General features: G+C 42.4%; 1 protein-coding gene across 2 annotated transcripts in view; it reads right to left on the reverse strand.

Moving 5' to 3' along the window:
• The window catches only part of abca12 (ATP-binding cassette, sub-family A (ABC1), member 12), a 74,665-nt gene that overhangs the window by 36,080 nt on the left and 19,589 nt on the right, over positions 1-18,996 (reverse strand). The window contains exons 2-21 of one of the 2 annotated variants that reach the window (XM_034574051.1): positions 18,244-18,929; positions 17,292-17,404; positions 17,038-17,105; positions 16,070-16,755; positions 15,115-15,227; positions 14,857-14,924; positions 13,958-14,100; positions 13,695-13,825; positions 13,262-13,404; positions 12,086-12,253; positions 11,660-11,877; positions 9,943-10,890; positions 9,758-9,864; positions 8,502-8,608; positions 7,206-7,405; positions 6,822-6,898; positions 5,362-5,492; positions 2,632-2,802; positions 1,263-1,427; positions 815-1,010 (exon numbers count right to left, since the gene is read on the reverse strand). In XM_034574051.1, the coding sequence (XP_034429942.1) occupies positions 815-1,010; positions 1,263-1,427; positions 2,632-2,802; positions 5,362-5,492; positions 6,822-6,898; positions 7,206-7,405; positions 8,502-8,608; positions 9,758-9,864; positions 9,943-10,890; positions 11,660-11,877; positions 12,086-12,253; positions 13,262-13,404; positions 13,695-13,825; positions 13,958-14,100; positions 14,857-14,924; positions 15,115-15,227; positions 16,070-16,755; positions 17,038-17,105; positions 17,292-17,404; positions 18,244-18,929 (4,639 nt within the window). The remainder of the gene's footprint in view (positions 1-814; positions 1,011-1,262; positions 1,428-2,631; positions 2,803-5,361; positions 5,493-6,821; positions 6,899-7,205; positions 7,406-8,501; positions 8,609-9,757; positions 9,865-9,942; positions 10,891-11,659; positions 11,878-12,085; positions 12,254-13,261; positions 13,405-13,694; positions 13,826-13,957; positions 14,101-14,856; positions 14,925-15,114; positions 15,228-16,069; positions 16,756-17,037; positions 17,106-17,291; positions 17,405-18,243; positions 18,930-18,996) is intronic. The other variant, XM_034574050.1, reaches the window with a different exon arrangement.

Consider the following 18,996-nt stretch of genomic DNA (forward strand, 5'->3'; position numbering starts at 1 on the left):
GATGAAAGAATAAGGCTGCTGTTGTTTGATATTTTCTTCCTGTCAAAAATCCATTGAAAGGATTAAAACCAGGAAAGAGTCGTACGGCTTAGTAACATCCCCGCGCTGAGCCCCGAGCCCATTCATTCCTGAGACTAGTGTTCAATCAACTTGGGTACTTTCAACAATAATTGATGTTGGGATCAATTAATTTGTTACATCCACCAAAGAGATTGTGTTTTTATTGCCTTTGGTTTGTCTGTCTGCAGGTTTACTGAAAAACTACTAAAGTGATTCCCATGGAATTTTGTGGAGGGGTGGGGCCTGACCTGAGGAGGAGTCTATTACATTCATTTTTCTTCATATTCTTTACCATGGTGATCACCAGGCTCATCCTTCAATCCTGAATACTTTGTGAATTGTCAAAGAGGCAAATGAAATGAAACATATCCCAGGAGTCAGAAAGATGGTGTTTTTGAATTTCCACTTTCTGTGTCAGCACGTATCACAATTTAATTTAGGGCAAATGGAAAGTTGGGATTCTCTAAGAAAGAGAAAAACAACCTCGTAAAAATTGGAAAACATCCCTTTCTTTTCAACATTCTAACATAAGTGATTGCTGCTTTTGCAAAGGAATGCATTTGATAGCAATATAATCCATTGAAAATACTGGATATCAACACCAAATATTCACATATTACATTACATGTCATTTAGCTGACGCTTTTATCCGAAGCGACTCCCAATCAGTGCATTCAACATCTAAGAATAATGCCTGCACCGACAATACAAATCAGTTTCCACACGCCCCACGCGTGTCCTCCTCCCTACATACTGGCATTTCGTGGAATCTTGAAGCGATCGATCATCTCCTCCTTCCACTGGCCGCTGGGGAAGCTGGGGTTCGGCTCCGACATGGGGGGCAGCTTGGAGATTCCAAACAGAGCCATGATACCGTTACTGCACAGCGCTCGAGAGATGGTGACGAATGTAGCCTTGGTAGAGATGGATGATTTATCTCCTCTGGACATCTGCGGGGGGGGAACAGAGATTGAGATAAATATTTTATAATTTCCTTTTTTTCATGTGAATACGAGAATTCCATTTGAAGGCTCCTCGAAAACAGTTTGATGCTGCGTGAACCAGCGTTACACAGCAGAGAAGAGTCAGAGGAGGATTTTAGAGCACCGAAATATTTGGATCCCTCGTTATTGCTGGTGCAAGTTGACACTTGTGTGAATACATGGTGTGTGAAGCTGAACAGACGTAAAGAGTATACGCACGAGGTTGAACTCGTTGTTGGCCATCAGGTTGAGGTCTTGGATGGAGAGCAGGTAGCTTTGCAGGGTGTTGATTGTGGGAAGAATGTTGTTCATCATGTCAGTTAGAGTCTCAGCTATCTGAAGCATAACCACCACCAGGCTCTGCATCTCTTCAGACAGCACCACCTGAAAGAAACACATCAACATTCAAACACTTCCATTGCTCTTTTCTCTTTTCCCTCTTCATCTTTGAAGCTGTGGAAGCCGTGGTTGTTTTTCATGCTAACAAAGCCCAGGGTCTTTACTCATGTATGACTTTATCTTGCAAATGTCACTATTAAGCTTAATAGGTCGCATTTTCTGGAAGATATATTTAAAACTTAAAGTTAATTGAATTCAAGTGTTTAAATAATGAAGGTCTTTCCTCAAAATAAAAACTCTAATGAGAATATATATTTTATAAGTTACATACATACATCACAAATATCCTTTCCACTTCTCTCTTCATCATATTTCAGCATTTCTCACTTTTACCTCTTTGTCCTTGTCATTGCTTTTTTCCATTGTATTTAGACATCATTTGATTTTTGTCAAGGTGTAATTTCAACCCAGTAGCACTGTGCATCAGCAGTTTCAGTTATTAGGGAAATTACATGCTGCTAAATTTAGCAGTGCTACAAAGTAACAAGGCACAAAGCCGTGTTAGCTTTTATCTGGAATGAATGGATGAATGTCAGAATTCACACTTCTTTCAGCTCCGCGTTGTCCTCCAGCGGAAATACTGAAATAATATGAGGACACAACTATGATGCTATATGTTTGATGCAAGGCAGATAGCATACAGTGGACTGAAGACTTCTTGTCATGTGCGACAAGTCTTACCTACTAAATCAAAAGTAAGTGAAATCCGTCTTAAATAGAGAAAACGTTGCACATGAAGTAGAGAGACGATTTAAAAGAGGAACCCTTTGAAAACCATTACACTTATTAATTAATACATCAATGCAACTACATCTTGATAAGTCTCATATTCAAACAGGAATAGTTTTATGAAGTTTTGGGGATGGACAGTGTTTTCTGTCATGAATAAAATGGAATCAGCTACAGTAAGAAATATTTTTTTTTTACTGTGTGACAGAGAGAGCTTTGTCTGGTGAACAAACGTTTTCTCACATAAAAGCTTTTCTCTCTGACTCATCTATCCCTCAAACAAACACACCGTAGAATCCAACGTGCATCGGGACCCACAGAAAACGATTTTCTTTAACCACTCGGCTGTTAGAGGACAATGTCCAATCATCACATTCACACGTTCACCACAACGTGAAGACATTTAACCACAGTAAACCACGTTGTTTATCTTGTCTGAGGACAAAAGACGGAGCCTTACTCTGTAGAGGAGTTTTTCCATGTTGAGGTGGCGCACCATCAGCAGTGAGAAGCTGTACCACTGCTCTGCACTCATGGAGCAGAAGGTCTTTAAGATGGCCGCGTCTGACGCTTTCATGTTCACTGAGGATGTGGAGTTGCACTGACGCAGGTTCACCAACCAGGACAGGATCTGTTCCAAAAGAGACAAAAGACAGTTGTGGAAAGAGGCGACAGAGGAAACAGGAGATGGTACATCATGCGCTGAACTGCAGAAAGGTATAAACACGAGCAATTCTCCTATAGCACATCTGTGTAGTTGATACAAGATTCCTACTTTCATGGTTGGCTTTTTACAGTGAACAGGCTTCCGGACAAAAATTCCATCCATCGATTATCTATACCGTTTATCCTTTGAGGGTCACAGGGGAGCAGGAGCCAATCCCAGCTGACACTGGGCGAGAGGCGGGGTGCATCCTGGACAGTTCGCCAGTGTGTCCCAGGTCCGACATTTACAGACAAACATCCATTCACACTGATGTTTCCAATTAAGTGGAAGGAAGCTGGAGTACCCGAAGAAAAGACTTTACAGACACAGGAAGAACATGCTAAATCTAAGTGAATGCGCCACCCACTGCACCACCTTCAGACAAAGTAGTTGACAAGTAGTTTGGTCGGGTCGGTCATGTTGGCTAGGCTGATGTTTTTAAACTGCACATGTCTGTAATCAGGGAAAACAAGTGATAAACGTGTGTTTCAGGGACACAAACTGCAGCTTTCATTAACTGTATCGGGCTCGGGTGGAGTCTTGACCCTAAAAACAGGATGTTGTCAGGTTCAGGTGCAGCTCCAGACTCACATGGGTCTAAGTTCTCCTCCATTTGGTTAAAAAAAACAATGACAACATGTATTATGTTTGGGGACGGGTCAATTTTACCTCAAGAATGGTCGGTAATCAAACACGTGTCAAAGTGTCAACCGCATCCAATTGTTCTTGGAGCTGGCAATTATGGAAATGTGTTTGCTCCAATTGAAAGGACGTTCGCGAGTCGCACAGGTCGGCTGCGACTCCATTTAGTCGTATTTCACTCACCTGCGCAGCGTGCAGACAATAATGTGTCTGATAAACTCCATTTAAGTGCACTTTTTTCCTGCAGTCGTACCAGCAAAGACTTTCAGACGACAGCCTTTTATTCCACTAAGTCATGTCTGCTCTGGAGAAATGCTCCGTGGAGTGATTTTGATTGGGCCTGTAAATCCGTCTCCATTGTAGTGTAACGTCAACAGTAGGTTTTTTTTTAAGACTGATTGATATTGTATTTAATAGAACAGGCGTGCTTTACAAAAGGCACCTTCTGTGCCATTAGCAGAAGGTTACAGGGTTCTCTGGAAATGAAAGTGAGGTTACATTTTACTGTAAATTGCATCACGCAGCAGCAGCCTTCAGCAAAGTGTACAGGCTGTACAGGCTTCAAGAAAAAAAACAATACTCCGATGCAATATTAAGTCTACAGCACATGCTAATTAAAACATGGCACATTATTGAAGCTATAGAAGGTCTGCTGCACCCCACAGCCTGCAATGATACGTGGGGAAATATGAGAAGGGAAAAATTGGACCTTGGTCGACATTATTTGCTGAGGATTACGGGAACAAGGCTTCTTTGCACCGGCAAATTCTGTGTGTCCTCAGGTTCACCGAAGCCGAGCTCAGACTACAGGAGTTGTACGACCCTGACCAATTAAGAAATGGTGTTGAATAACAAACCAGAGGAGAATCTTCACAGATATCTCAAACATGCACAAACAACACCATTTAAAAAACAATGGCACGTCACACACTACAGGATATTTTTAAGATTACCCCCTTATGTCACCACTTTGACACGAGGAAACAAACGTGACACACATGTTTGAGCTCTTGCTCTATCTGTAATAATAATAATAATAATAATAATAATAATAATAATAATAATAATAATAGTGCTTTGTCGGGTTATAAATTGACAGCAGAATAAACAAGTCTGGATGAGAAAAAGATTGGGGAGACATGGTCAACACTGTCTATTCCTCAGTGAGATTTAGATTTTTTTAATTTCAGTTTAATATTTGTCAACATTAGTAATCACGACTACTCCAGTTGTATCTGTTCTTGTAAAGTATTCCCACACTGTTGATTTTAGTCGAGCGTCTGAATCTGCTCATGTGGCCATGTTTACTTCCACATGTCAGCTACTGTCTCGCCCACACTGCCTTGTTAAAGTCATCCATGACAACTCTGACCTGTCAACTACTTGTCAACAACAACAGTGCCCCCTGCTGCCCATCTGCTGTAGATGCCTCTGCCACTGCTTTATTAAACTACTGTACCATGCTAAACCCACAGATGAACAACTAGTCTACAACAATGCACAACAATGTGTCGACGGTTTTTATAGTTGACTTGTCGAGTAGTCTGACCTACTAGCTTGTAATGCTCTGCACTGCCCTCGTACAGTAGCTTGTTTTGCGGACGCCATTTCAAAAAGCTCGCCAATGCTCCTCTCTTTGGTTCCGCTAGTACAGACAGATTTTAAATCCTAAATATCGACCATGCTTGATAATTGTCATGACGGCCCCGATGATTCTGTGGTTCCAGGCCCAAAACTCCTCTTGTCTGAGCCCAGCTTGAGGCGGTGACTTCATGTTTGCTTGCACACTTACAGTATGTGCTGCTATTAAGAGGATGCTTAATGGGGATCCAGCTGGCTCACCTCTAAATTGTTGTTTGGTACAACGGCTCCCATCAGCAGGTGCAGGGCTGCTGGATCGAAATCCATGTGCCGCTGAACATCCTGAACAAAGGCAGCTTTATCTCTCAGCAACTCTCCGACCGTCACCGCTCCTGGGAAGAGAAAGTCATAGAAGTGTGAGCCGAAGAGTTTTTATTTTCTCTTTATATATTGAAACTTAATATCTAGTTTTATAAGATTTCATAATTCATGCTGTAGAGCAGTTACATTTCCTATCACAGAATGGATGCTGCAGCTGGTTTAAGTGTTTTCCCAAACGGATTTATTTGTTTTTATTGCCAATTGCCGAAACAGCTTTTATACAGAAACTGCTCTTTAAAAAGAAAAGAGAGAACAACAATTCGGTGGCATGTTTTCTCATCCAGCCATTCGCAATGAGAGAGGATGCCTCAGGATTGTAATTATGTTTCCAGCCAGGTCTTCAAACGTGTTTACTGGAGCAACAATCGTGGACAAGGTGACAATGGAGGAATATGCTGCTCTAATAAGTTGTTAGATGATCAAGAGACGAGCGGAGCGGGGACATAAGATACAAAAAGACACGAGCGGGCAACAGGTGAGATGAAATGAGCTGTCGGTTGTCATGGAAACAAGGTTTGTGATGTGCTCATAGCCGACCAGGCAGACTTTGCCATTTTAATACAAATGGGACCATAGCCTTGAATCCTACATTTTGAACAGTTTAAAAGCTTTGGATCATAAAAAAACTACAATGAAAATATCATATAGATTTGAGTTTTTTAAGCACAGTTACCTGCACTGGATTAGTTTGCATATAACTGGTTATATGTGAGAGGGTTTTACTACCTCTGATCACAAGGTTAGGTTTTCACTCCTGTCCATTTGTTTGTTTGTTTGTTTCTCAGAAGAATTATAAGAATTATACAAAACGTTTTCGAATGGAAAGATGGGACATGAAGATGAAAGAAAACCACTAAATTACGGGGCTGATCCAGGATTTTCTTTTCACACTTTCTTTCTTCCTTCTTATGTTTTTGACATTTTTCAGTTTCTCAGTGAATTATTTATGGTTCTTGATGAGAAACATTAGACTTATTTAGAGAACGAATGTCTTAGAGTTTATGAAATTTGATGCAGCTTGACTGAATTTGGCCTCAGTGGCGTTTTTACTTTGGGCCATTCTAGTTAATATCTGCTTCTAACTTAAGGTTTCTATTTCAGTTTCAGATTACATTTCTTGAACCTGATTTATCTTGAGAATTACCCATCACGAAACTGGTGCTAGAAAAGGGAACATTAGGAATAAGTATTCTGCAGTCATCCTCTGTCGCTGTATTGTAATAATCAAATCATAATTCTTGTGTACTGAATCATATTGAGAACAAATACCCCCACATGGTTCCATCCCTAATATCATAATGTTACATAAAACAGCTGTAAAATACAGACTAATGTCTCACCTGGGGAGGTGACGTTAATGTTGAGAGAGCGCAGGTTGCTGGTGTTAAAGCCCAAACCTTGACCCAACACAGACGTCCTGTACACAAACACACAGAAAGAGAGAGAGAGAGAGAGAGAGAGAGAGAGAGAGAGAGAGAGAGAGAGAGAGAGAGAGAGAGAGAGAGAGAAAAATAAATAAATACATAAATACAGTTTGATCATGGACTATAAAAAACAGTCAGTTTTAAAGTTGACTTTAAAATCCTGTGGGGTGAAATTTGTGTTTTGAAACTCCCTGCTGCTTTTTAGGAGAATAGACTCAAAGAGATAGGTGAGAAGTAAAAACCGCAGTAGAAAGCCATTAAGAGAAAAACATTTGCAAAGGATGAAGACAAAGCCAGTACCAGTCCGAATCGATGTTGTAGGTTTTGGGCTCCCCGATGAAACTCTGGAAGACGGCATCAGTCAGCGCGCTGGCGTTTATCAGCAGGCTCTCGGCCAGGATCTGCAGGCTGGGCAGGATAGTGCGGCACAGCTGACCACGCTCTATGGAGAGCAACCACAGCAGCTGATTCATCGTCTCCGTGTTCTCCAAGGCGCACACCTACGACAAATCAGTCACGTAAGTCACCATGAGGAGCTTCTGGAGTCTCGTCAAACAAATGCAGCCAAATTGGGTTAGTCATGAATTGCAACCCACAGTGGCGTTGGTGTGTTTAACTAGATTGTTCATTTCAGGACTTTAGGTTTTAAAAAAGAAATCCAATCTAAATAAAGAAATTTGATTAAGCAGATTTTCTTTTTCAGGGAAGTTCTCGGTCTATAATTCTAACTTCTTGCCAAACTTTGAATAACCTGATGATTTATAAGTTGCTGCCTTTTTTTTGGTATGAACATAAAATAATGGCTTTTGACATTTAATCTAAAAATATATCAGCATCACTGTCAGCATCAATGAAAACACATTTTATCCAAATGTATCAATGCCGTTGTAATTGTTGAATATTCATGTCCATGTCGCAGCCGTATTTTGCTAGAATTTAACTGCCAATTGACTTTATTAGACTTTAGGTCAACAACTCTCAAGAGTCATAACTGAGACGGCATGAACCCCCTTTTAAAACTGGACATGTTTGTCATATTGGTGCATATGAGAGTGTCTTAGCCCCAATAGCATAAGTGTTGTGTTGCAGCTGTACGCTTTGCATTATCAAAATAATTCAAATGTTAATTACTTATAATAAAATTGTGCTTATTAAAAAGCTTCATCTTGTCAATGTTTTCAGCCACTACAAAGAGCAAGGAAAGCATGGATAAGCCCTGCACCCAAACCATAAAAGAAACATCACAGTCTGCAGAACGCTGCAGCCGATGGCTCTGGATCAGGAGGAAAGATCTGAACTGGGCCCCAAGGCGTTAGGGACATGTAAACACCCCCAGGTCGGATCAGCCTGTGGTGGGCCTGCCTTAGAAGGGGGTGTCTTGTGTTTAAAAGGCCCAAATACCCAATGAAGCTAAGGTACACAACTGATGATACGTCCCTCTACTGGTGGCCGCTAACATCGACTGGTGGTTGGCAACTTATCATCAATAGTGCGGAAGACCATTAAACGTGCAAGGGATATTGACCGTCTTGTTTTAAAATTCCCTGATTTTGACGAATGATGATTGTGTCAAAGCGTCAGGGGTAATGCAGAGACCTGGGATCTCAGGAGGGTAAGTTTCTCTTTGAGTTGCTGGTCGGTCATGTTGCTTTGGAAGAGCTCAGCTGCTGTTTGGATGGTCTGCTGCATGAGCATCAGGATCTCTGTGAAGGGAGGAGGGAGGAGTGAGAGCGAGGGAGGGACAAAATTAGGGTTAGAGAGGTTATGAGATGAACAGATGGGACGGAAAAGGGGAAAAGAGGTCAGTAAGGTCTGAAAGGTGACAGAACAACATGGCATCCCGCTGGGCTTCATTACGACTCGGGCCATTGCAGGGGTGAGTGTCGAGCAGCAAATGGCGCTCTTAAAAGTGAGGCCCGGCGCGGCACTGACGGAGCCAGAAGTACCAGATGATGTCGTGCATTAAAACACATCTGACAAGCCCTAAGAAAGACACCACCTCAGGTAGCGAGACGTGATGACAGAATATTTAATTAGGCTAAAATTAGACAATGTTGATGTTGAATCTCAGGGGGCTCAACACCTAGAGGCCTTTGCAATTACAGTTCACTGTGTGCGTGTGTGTGCGTGTGAAGAATATTAGCGGCTTTGTGGAGAAGTGGAGCTGCTTACAAAACGATTCAGCGCACTAAAAACATTATCGCACAAACACAGGCGCCGATTAAAAAGGAGGTCATAGATGTCCACTTGTGCGAGTGCAAGGGGAGACATTTAGCGAGGGCGGACAGGATAAGTGATTGAATTCTACTTTGCTAATGAGATTTAAAAAGGTGCTGAGTGGCTTTCTGCTGGAGAAGGGCCATATGGCCTTGGGCTCTTTGGGAGCTCGAGCTAAGCTGGTGTGAAGTCTTATTCCTCATATCTCCAGAATGAATTATGCCGGGCTATAATCATGTTTACAATAACAACGGCATTAACAAAACGTTTTACGGTCTTCCCCGTTGTCCCGCAATGGCGGAGAAGGTCAGAGCGAGAGGTGGCACTCTTCCAAGCTGCGTGGCGGTTTTAATGGCACGGGCTGGCAGACTGTGCTCCTGCAGACATATACAGGGTGTCGCAGCAGGTATGTAGATCAAGCTGCAGCATCAGTGTGGGCTCCACAGTGCCGCGACAATTAGACCGAGCATGAGTGCGGAGCGAATTCGCTGCATAGTCAGGAGGTAAAGTTAATTACGAGAGACTGGGAGGATAGAGCAGCGTTCGCTTGGGTATTCTCCGTTTAACTAGTGCCGAGAAAATTTCTCTGATCCTGAGAAGCCTCTGAAGACGGCGGATCTGAACTTTGACGTTACCTTGAGACTCGTTGGCCAGAGCCCGGGTGATATTTTTAAACACAGGGGAGAATGGGATGGCATCGGTAAGCATAGCAACAGCACTCATCAGGAGATCCTCCGACGACCTGGGGAAGAGTAAGCAAAGAAATTTAAATCCCTCATTCCTTAAAGCTATATTTGACCCAAATGTTAATGATACTTACATCTGAAATGCACTGGGCAATGTGAAGAGGGAGAGCCCAACAAGAGCGGCATCAATGGTCTCTTCCCGAGAGGCATTCATGCCCCACGGCATGTCACTCGTAACTCCCTTCAACACAACGCTCAGATCGGGATTGGCAAAGAACATGTGGACTGTCTCCAAGATTTCTCCTGTGGTGGGAGCAACGTTGAGGGCTTTGGACATGCTGTGGTAGTCGATGTAGAACAGGTCAATGAAGTCATCCATGGGGTCCCTCATTCGCATCATCTGCGCCTCGCGTTTGTGTCGGACCCTCATTGAATGGTTAGCGCTGGCCATTTGTGGCCTTGACATTCCCTGCTGCCGATGCATAGGAGACAGTAGACCAGGGGTGCTCAACAGCTGCTTCAGCATTCCTATGACGTTCCCGGCTAGGTCCTCGAACAGCTCGGAATTTTCCGGCATTTGCACGCTCAGCTTGGTCAGGAGGGACAAGATGGACCTGAGGATGTCGTACATTCTGTGCACCACCTGCATCAGCAGATCCAATCCGGACGCTCGAGTGGAGCCCAACCACGTAGTCAGCTCCACCACCTTCCGCACAATCAGAGCCGTGTCGTTGGATGCCAGGATTTGCTCCAGGGCTCGGTAAACCATGGGGTCATCACCAAGTATCTTCAGGTCAGCCATGAGTTTGACAACTTCTCTCATCGCGTTAATAATAGATGCCTCGTTGAGTCCGGAAACGTTCCCTGACATCGCGGAGAAGATGTCACCTGCGGTGATGTTGGCAGAGGTTAGGAAGATCATCGCTGTCTGTTTGAGGAGGTCCTGGGAGGTGCTGCTGTTTTGAAGAAGAGGGGAGTTGATGATGAAGAAACACATTGCCTTCTCCACCGCCTCGATGTACGGCTGGAGGGATGGGACCGCTTTACGCAGCTCGTCTGTGAGCATTTTGATTGAAGACAAGCTGTGGACGGGAGAGAGTTAATGAATGAATTAAAAATATATAAGCACATCTATTGACAACTGACCGAGAACTAACTTAATTAACTTTTTCCTTAAACACAATGACTCCACATAACTCTCTTTTTTGACCAGAAGAAATGTTTCTTCTTTCGCTTAGTTTTCCTTTTTCCTCGACAACATATTGCTGAGTCTCTCCACTGTGATAAATGATCTATAACTCATGTAGCCAGACCTGATTGATTCCCGGCGATATACAGAATGTGATCATTATCACCATGCCCGGCTCATTATTGCTGCTGGCGTATAAAGGGAAATCAATTTTAAAAGGATATCGCACTTAGCTGAATCATTGTTACGCCACTATCGGCGCAGCATTTTTCAGCCAGAGAAATTAATCAAGTCCAATGCAAGCGTGGTCGCTCCCAGTTCCTTGTGCGATTGTGCATTGAATCGAATTGGCTTGACTGGTGCATTGTGGATAATGTTGTAACAACAAATGGAGCAGTGAGTTCATGTGTGTTAAAATGCACAATGGATGCAGAACATTTGCACAATTAAAACACTGCAAAACGTGATTTAAACTGTGTGACGTTCAGTGGGTTTTGCTTGTGGCTGTAACACATGTTGATATGACTGCCTCACACATGTTTGCAGTGCAGCCTGTACTGTCTGATCTGAAGGGGATGAAAAGTATGTCGTGATGTTCCAATGCAACTTCTGAACACTGTGTCTGCTATGACATAATCTGATCGCGGCTGTAAATAAGTCACCTGTTCTGTAACTGTATGTCCTGGAGCTGCCTGTTCCAGTAAAGCTGCGCCTCTGGGCTCAGAGGCCGGCCTGCCAGCATCCCGAGCTGCATGGAGAAAGCTGAGATAAGCTGCTCTGTCACAAGTGATTGGTTGACAATGACGTGGTACAGAGCCTGCATGGTCTCGGCAATCCTGGCAGCTGTGGCATTCACAGTCGTCGGTCCCACGCCCATGTGCTGTGCAGGCAACACACAGAGAAATGGACTGTTAGCAGCTGGCAGCTTTCTATGTGTGTCAACACTGCCACCAAGTGGTGCAACTCTGAACTGTACTTGAATAAGAATATTTTAGGCACAATGTTGATTATTTTAGTCTGCTCAAACAAACTATTTAAAAATACAATTTGTTTTGGGTAATTTCCCATTTAATGTAGCATCTACTCACAGTCATGTTAATGTGGGAGTAGGGAGTCATAGCTGCAGCATAGGCCTCGATAACAGGCTGCAGGCTGATATTACACCACATAGCCATGAAGGCAGGGCTCAACCCGGCCCCCTCCCTGACCGGCTCCCATGGTCTGAGAGATTCCCTGCACCCCAGTGTGCCATTAGCCTAGAGAGAGAGAGAGAGGGAGAGAGAGAGAGAGAGAGAGAGAGAGAGAGAGAGAGAGAGAGAGAGAGAGAGAGAGAGAGAGAGAGAGAGAAATGGTAACAAAAACGTCAAAGGTCTGATTGTGTTTCAGCTGCATTGTTCAGAGTACACCAGTTCAGAGGTGAGACAGAGACGGACACAGAATAAAGTGGATGGGAGACAAAAGGCGGAGGCAGGAGGGAAATATCATAATCTCTCTGTTGTGCAAGTTTAGAGGAAACAAAGAAAAGGGCAGGAGTCTCACACAGGTATCATCGACTCTGTGACTGACACAGCAGCTACACACCCACACACACACTGAGCAACAGTTTATAATTTGTTCTATGTTTTTGTACAAAGTTTTGGTACTTTTACTGCATTTGGACAGATCCGGGTTAGTTATCTAAATAATGGCAAGTCAAACTTTTTATTTCCATTTTAAATAAACTACAAAACATTTCACAGTTACCGCTTTACTCGATAAAACTGCACATTCAAGTGTTATCCAATACAACAGCCATGTAGTGTTCTTTTTTTGACCCTGAGAGCATTTCATTTTATAGCACCTCATTTTAAACTTTAAATCATTTAAATTTTTTTATCACTTTCTTTAACATTGTTAAAATGTATCTTTCAAAAAAATCCTGCTTCTAGTTCTTCGAGATCTTACATCAGATGTTCTTATCAGTGTCACATTCACTACTGACCAAATGTCCAGTGAACCAGCTCACAGGGTTTTTGGTGTTCTGGTATGTGATTGTTGTCTGTCAGAAAGCTTTGAGGGGTAAATAAGAATGCACAAGAAAGGTTCCACACCTACAAGGAACAACAGTCTTCACCGTGCTCTTGCATCGCGTGCTATCGACGAATCATCAGTGATGCCAAGATCACAGATTGGTTCTTTTAACTGCAGTGTCTGCTGACGGCATGTCGAACACAGCGATGCAGAATGTACAAATGCGACAGCGCAGAGAACAGTGGCGGTCTAACCTGCTGAGCCGCCTGCAGCGTGTGCTCAATGGCAGCCTGGATTCTTTCCGTGACCTCCGACAGGTTGAAGTGACTGGTATTCACCGAACGTGCAACTTCCCTCATCAAGGTTACCACAGGAGTCTGAAGGCTTAGTAGCAACACTGAAGAAGAAAAGATTAGATTCACATGAATGGCATTACCTAATAAATATACACAGGTAAACAGCAGGTAAATCAAATCAAATAAAGAAGTAGTTTCAGGTATTGTAAGGTTTGCTTTGCAGGTGTAATGTCTTTTTATTATTTGCCATGTACTGCACACACAGTAGGAGTCGTGTTCCTTCTTGATGATTTATCATGAATGATCATTTTCAGCCTAGGAACAGTCCATATCCTTGTCCAGGCTATTCAACAGGTGAGATAATAGCCTCGCTGTCTCGTGGTGTTCTTACCATTCTGTGCTTGCATGTTGTTCACCAAACTCCCGAGGATTTTCTCAAACAGCGGGACGACAGATGAGACATTGTGCCACAGCTCAGTTCCCTCGAGGGATGAGAGTAGGGATTGAAGCATCTTTTCAAGGCTGTGATAAAACACGTGAATATTGGTGATTGAAATAAATAAATACAGAATTCAAAATGTACTATCATCTCACACAGACATTTAAAGCATGGAAATTAACCAGCACAAATTAGTTAAACCCAGTTGAACCCACTTGTCCCACATGTGTTGGTCGGCCTTGCCGCTCATCAACTGCTCCAGGAGAGGGGACAGGCGAGTGAAGACCCCCATAGATGAACCAATCGACTGCTGCAAGTCTGGCATTCCCATGAAGAACATGCTCACAAGTCTTCCCAGCTGACAAAAAAGAAGGGGAAATTATATATTATTATATATTTATTCTGGTAAATCTATCAGACCCATCAAATATGATGACAAGGCAGAGTACAGGACACACACTTTGATAGGAGCATTCAAATCGTGTTCTTTTTTGTGTTTGTTTCTCTGTGATGATTAAAGATACCACGTTTCAATAATCCCATGACTATAATGCAGGGTGTGGTTTGTGAGCGGGCGTTGGCCGACCATTCCAGTATCAACAGATGTTTTATCTGCATTTTTTGGAATGTCATGTAATGTTGGACTTGCTGACCTGCCTTTTATATTCCACTCTTATATATTATATATTTCCACTTGTGATCTTACATCAAACTTTCTTAAAAAGAGATAAAATAGACAGTTTATAAAGATGACGACATGACTGCTCAGCAAAAGTGAAGACAAAGCCTCTTTATCGCCCCCTGGTGGTTGGCAGCATAGGCTCAAAATAAATTCTATCTCATCCATGTTAGGAAATTAAAAAAGTCGAAGGACATGTAAAATGTTTCCTCAAAGACAGTTTCTGTCAATTTAGCTAGTTCTTATCACACTAATGTATGTTCAAGTGTTAATTCCCGATCGCCACATTACCGACTGTGGCTCCGAATGCGCAAGATTGCAGCGTTCATATATTTTGGCTCCATCTTTGTATAGTGGAAGGAAGTGGAGATGCGTCGGCCATCTTTATATACAGTCTATGGATAAAACTTTTCATGCACTTGTTTAAAGCCTTACCTGGCCAATGAGCATAGGAACATCTTGTAGTGATGCCCTCTCAAAACGTGCCCAGAGACTCATATTACCTGAAATCACAACAAATATTACTCACAGAGAGGACTTCAACTTCATAGTCAATCATATGAACCACAATCCTCCACGTGAGCACTGTGATACTTTGATAGGCATCGTTTAAGCTTGAATAACAAAGTGCACTTCATCCGAGGATCAGGATTCAACACGTCCAGCTAAAGTGACACTGAGAAGTGGACTTGCCTTGGCCTGACTCCAGGATGGAGTGGGCGATGTTAATGACCACAGAGATGTAGGCCCGAGCTGTGCTGTTCGGCGGCAGAAGGCTCTCGATCGTCTTCAGCTCACTCAAAATCCTTGAGAAACAAAGCAAGTACATATTTCAACATCTGAACGTGTCTCAAAAAAAGATCATGTCTCATAAAATTTTATTAGAGGGTTGCAGACGGTGCTCCAGCATGCGTTTCACGTTTCTGTTTGATTTCAGAGGGCTTGTTAATTAAGATCACTGGAATGCGGAGGCCTGGTGGCTTTTATTGTAGTTAACGACTGGGACCGTTTTCCTGAGATTTGACATAAATATAATAAATGTTCATTATAAGTGGTTGTTAAGACAGTACGACTTCTTTATAGCATTTGTTTTTTTTTTAAGAAAAAGAGTTAATTTCTAAAATGTCCAGTTCAAGCAAGATTAGTTTCATAAATATACAGATAACTCTGCAGGATTTCATCTGTGTTTGTTTGTCTGTTTGTTTGTATGTTAGATACCAGGATTACGCAATTATGACCCAGAGCAAATTTGGTTTAACTGGCAGATCCAGAATCCTTTTCTCTCTCTTTCTAAAACACGGCGATAGGGCATTAGCTTTGGTGGAGATATGCGGTGTCCAAGCTGTCCCCACACACTGAATTCGTTATTAATTACAACATTATACACAATGGGACTGCAATGCAACAAAACTCATTAACCTTCAGTGGCGAACTGGCAATTAGAGATTTTCATTCTTGAGCACTATTTCAATTAGTTAATCATTTCAAACCATTAAAATACTCCTACTGCACAAACACTGAATATCTTATTTCAAGTCATTTAAAAGCGTATTCAATTATTTTCTGTCATTAATGAATATATTGTTTATCTAATTCTATCCACATTTGTTATTTATCATTTGGTCCAAAGAAAAAATATTTCACTCACATGTGATTCCAGATGTCTGGTCCACTATCTCCCGAGGCGCTCTCAAAGAATGTTGTTGCCACTTTGATTCCAGGAATTATGTATACGGCATACATTTCCGGTATTATCGTTTGGACGACCCTCTGAGCTCTCTTGAGGATGAGGAGGGAGATGTTTCGTGATGAGTCAAAGTTCTTGTCTGGCAGGACAATGAGCTTCAATGAATCCTGCACAATATCCAGGATGTCCTGCTGTACAGAGTGCGGCAGGGGGCCTGTGGCTCCAATCAGGAGCGCCATAGTGGTTTTGACTCCTTCCACGATGGCGGCTACGAGGGGATCACTTTGAAGGCCCCCTGGTCGCTCGGCCACCATTAGCGCTTTCTCGAGGGAGCGCATGATATTGAGAATTGCAGAAAGATAGATGACTTCACTCTCATTGAGGAATACAGACGTTGTCTGCAGCAGGTGCTGAATGTCTGTCACAGGGGTAGATATGTTGATGGAAGAATTCCCCCATTGAAGCATACTCGTGAAGATCAACGGGACATTGGGTTGTTTCATCCACTCCTGTGTGACGTTTAGGTAAAGCTTAATTTGAGCCGCGATAGCATTTAAAGCGGTTGAATTGAAATACTCCTCTGGACCCATCATGTTCTTCTGAGCCTCTAGGTTGAACTCTATGATGTCACATAGGCCCTTGAGAATCTGAAAGACAGTTTCTGTCAATTTAGATAGTTCTTATCACAGTAATCTATGTTCAAGTGTAAATTTTTACAGTAAGTTTGGGTTTAAATAATTATTCGAAGCTATAAAAACTGGATGAAATATCAGGATTGACAACTGACACTGACTCGCCATTCCCGATCGCCACATTACCGAATGTGGCTCCGAATGCGTAAGATTGCAGCGTTCATATACTTTGGCTCCATTTTTATATATATATATATCTATGGATAAAACTTTTCATACACTTGTTTAAAGCCTTACCTGGCCAATGAGCATAGGAACATCTTGTAGTGATGCCCTCTCAAAACGTGCCCAGAGACTCATATTACCTGAAATCACAACAAATATTACTCACAGAGAGGACTTCAACTTCATAGTCAATCATATGAACCACAATCCTCCACATGAGCACTTTAATACTTTGACATCTCGTAGGCCTGAATAAAGAAGTGCACTTCATCCGAGGATCAGGATTCAACACGTCCAGCTAAAGTGACACTGAGAAGTGGACTTGCCTTGGCCTGACTCCAGGATGGAGCCGGTGATGTTAATGACCACAGAGATGTAGGCCCGAGCTGTGCTGTTCGGCGGCAGAAGGCTCTCGATCGTCTTCAGCTCACTCAAAATCCTTGAGAAACAAAGCAAGTACATATTTCAACATCTGAACGTGTCTCATAAAAAGATCATGTCTCATAAAATTTTATTAGAGGGTTGCAGACGGTGCTCCAGCATGCGTTCCACGTTTCTGTTTGATTTCAGAGGGCTTGTTAATTAAGATCACTGGAATGCGGAGGCCTGGTGGCTTTTATTGTAGTTAACGACTGGGACCGTTTTCCTGAGATTTGAAATAAATATAATAAATGTTCATTATAAGTGGATGTTAAGACAGTACGACTTCTTTATAGCATTTGGTTTTTTTAAGAAAAAGAGTTAATTTCTAAAATGTCCAGTTCAAGCAAGATTAGTTTCATATATATACAGATAACTCTGCAGGATTTCATCTGTGTTTGTTTGTCTGTTTGTTTGTATGTTAGATACCAGGATTACGCGATTATGACCCAGAGCAAATATGATTTAACTGGCAGATCCAGAATCCTTTTCTCTCTCTTTCTAAAACACGGCGATAGGGCATTAGCTTTGGTGGAGATATGTGGTGTCCAAGCTGTCCCCACATACTGAATTTTTATTAATTACAACATTATACACAATGGGACTACAATGCAACAAAAATCATTAACCTTCAGTGGCGAACTGGCAATTAGAGATTTTCATTCTTGAGCACTATTTCAATTAGTTAATCATTTCAAACCATTAAAATACTCCTACTGCACAAACACTGAATATCTTATTTCAAGTCATTTAAAAGCGTATTCAATTATTTTATGTCATTAATGAATATATTGTTTATCTAATTCTATCCACATTTGTTATTTATCATTTGGTCCAAAGAAAAAATATTTCACTCACATGTGATTCCAGATGTCTGGTCCACTATCTCCCGAGGCGCTCTCAAAGAATGTTGTTGCCACTTTGATTCCAGGAATTATGTATACGGCATACATTTCCGGTATTATCGTTTGGACGACCCTCTGAGCTCTCTTGAGGATGAGGAGGGAGATGTTTCGTGATGAGTCAAAGTTCTTGTCTGGCAGGACAATGAGCTTCAATGAATCCTGCACAATATCCAGGATGTCCTGCTGTACAGAGTGCGGCAGGGGGCCTGTGGCTCCAATCAGGAGCGCCATAGTGGTTTTGACTCCTTCCACGATGGCGGCTACGAGGGGATCACTTTGAAGGCCCCCTGGTCGCTCAGCCACCATTAGCGCTTTCTCGAGGGAGCGCATGATATTGAGAATTGCAGAAAGATAGATGACTTCACTCTCATTGAGGAATACAGACGTTGTCTGCAGCAGGTGCTGAATGTCTGTCACAGGGGTAGATATGTTGATGGAAGAATTCCCCCATTGAAGCATACTCGTGAAGATCAACGGGACATTGGGTTGTTTCATCCACTCCTGTGTGACGTTTAGGTAAAGCTTAATTTGAGCCGCGATAGCATTTAAAGCGGTTGAATTGAAATACTCCTCTGGACCCATCATGTTCTTCTGAGCCTCTAGGTTGAACTCTATGATGTCACATAGGCCCTTGAGAATCTGAAAGACAGTTTCTGTCAATTTAGATAGTTCTTATCACAGTAATCTATGTTCAAGTGTAAATTTT

Source organism: Hippoglossus hippoglossus, chromosome 21, assembly GCF_009819705.1.
Source record: "Hippoglossus hippoglossus isolate fHipHip1 chromosome 21, fHipHip1.pri, whole genome shotgun sequence".
In the NCBI taxonomy this organism is placed as follows: Eukaryota; Metazoa; Chordata; class Actinopteri; order Pleuronectiformes; family Pleuronectidae; genus Hippoglossus; species Hippoglossus hippoglossus.